Below are 1,456 nucleotides of genomic sequence, written 5' to 3' on the forward strand. Positions count from 1 at the left end.
TCTCTCTCTCTCTCTCTCTCTCTCTCTCTCTCTCTCTCTCTCTCTCTCTCTCTCTCTCTCTCTCTCTCTCTCTCTCTCTCTCTCTCTCTCTCTCTCTCTCTCTCTCTCTCTCTCTCTCTCTCTCTCTCTCTCTCTCTCTCTCTCTTTATTACACCTCATACTATTATTACTGCGTTTGCTATCTTTCGCGTGAATACTGTCTCTGTCAACGTCGTCGTGTCGATTAATCATTTTCCTGTCTTTGATGATGAAAAAGCGTTTGTTGTTTTCCATAAAGCATGCTTAGCATGTTGCTTTGGATGTAATGATTTACCTACAGTCAACCCTGTGTTAACAAATGTTACACTTCTGTCGAATGGGCACCTTTCTCTCTAAGGAGCACATTTGGCATTTGACTTGAGTGTACTTTACATGTAGGGTTGACTGTATACATACTATGGTTTATATCTATTCTAAGGCTCATGTGCCACCATGACCATGTACATATGTGTACATGGATCAAATATATATGTATATACATATATATATATATATATATATATATATATATATATATATATATATGTATATATATATTTATATATATATATATGTATATATATATTTATATATATATATATGTATATATATTTATATATATATATGTATATATATTTATATATATATGGGTTCATGATGCTACTAAACGACGTGGTATTCGTAGATAATTTTTCGTAATGCTTGTCGTAGCATTGATTTCTTTGCAATCACCACTTAATGTTCGGTGATGCAAAATATGCTCATTCGTTAGCATTGGTGAGATTCGAATGAGTAAGTGGATGTAACGTTGTACAGACGTGGAAGCTACGTAACGGAACAGGTTTTTGGTTCTACCGTAATGTGTAGTTGCATAGGTCTACATGGTTCTATAGATAATTAACTCGATTATCTATAGATATCACTGTACATGATAGGTATAGTATCAAGAGCGTATAAAGAAGGTAGAGAAAGTATCTTCTTTATACGCTCTTGATNGAGAGAGAGAGAGAGACGGATCCTATCCATGCCGTCAATTAATCAATCAGTCATCAAGCGTCGTCCTCGTCACCACTGTGTGAAATTAGTTAATTAATTAAACGTGTTTAAGTTACAATTGGATTACGATTGCTTTGTAAGCTGCGATGAAGTGCGTTGGACAGATCGAGAGCGGGTCGTCGCACTACCGTTCTCTCACCGGCGTTTTCCCTTTTTTCGTACTTTTCTTTTCCCGCTGCTCAGAAAACTATAGGCTGGAAAAGGAATACGAAAATCAGCTTATAGTCAAACTGTTTGTGGTATGTTGTGCTCACTGTGGGCCGGCGTGACGATGGGAGCGCGCTCCTCGAGTCTGTGTGTGAGGCGTGAGCGACCCGTGCGTCACGTCTGCTCATGTCCTCTCTCTCTCTCTGTCTTTCTCGCTCTCGCTCTCACTTTCTCT

General features: G+C 38.3%; 1 protein-coding gene across 1 annotated transcript in view; it reads left to right on the plus strand.

The window, feature by feature from the left end:
* LOC106814811 (anoctamin-8-like) overlaps positions 1-1,456 on the plus strand; it is an 18,932-nt gene that overhangs the window by 7,694 nt on the left and 9,782 nt on the right. Inside the window, exons 5-6 of the mRNA XM_014819163.1 lie at positions 835-859; positions 1,258-1,313. Of these exons, the coding sequence (XP_014674649.1) occupies positions 835-859; positions 1,258-1,313 (81 nt within the window). The remainder of the gene's footprint in view (positions 1-834; positions 860-1,257; positions 1,314-1,456) is intronic.

This window comes from Priapulus caudatus, unplaced genomic scaffold, assembly GCF_000485595.1.
Source record: "Priapulus caudatus unplaced genomic scaffold, Priapulus_caudatus-5.0.1 Scaffold983, whole genome shotgun sequence".
In the NCBI taxonomy this organism is placed as follows: Eukaryota; Metazoa; Priapulida; class Priapulimorpha; order Priapulimorphida; family Priapulidae; genus Priapulus; species Priapulus caudatus.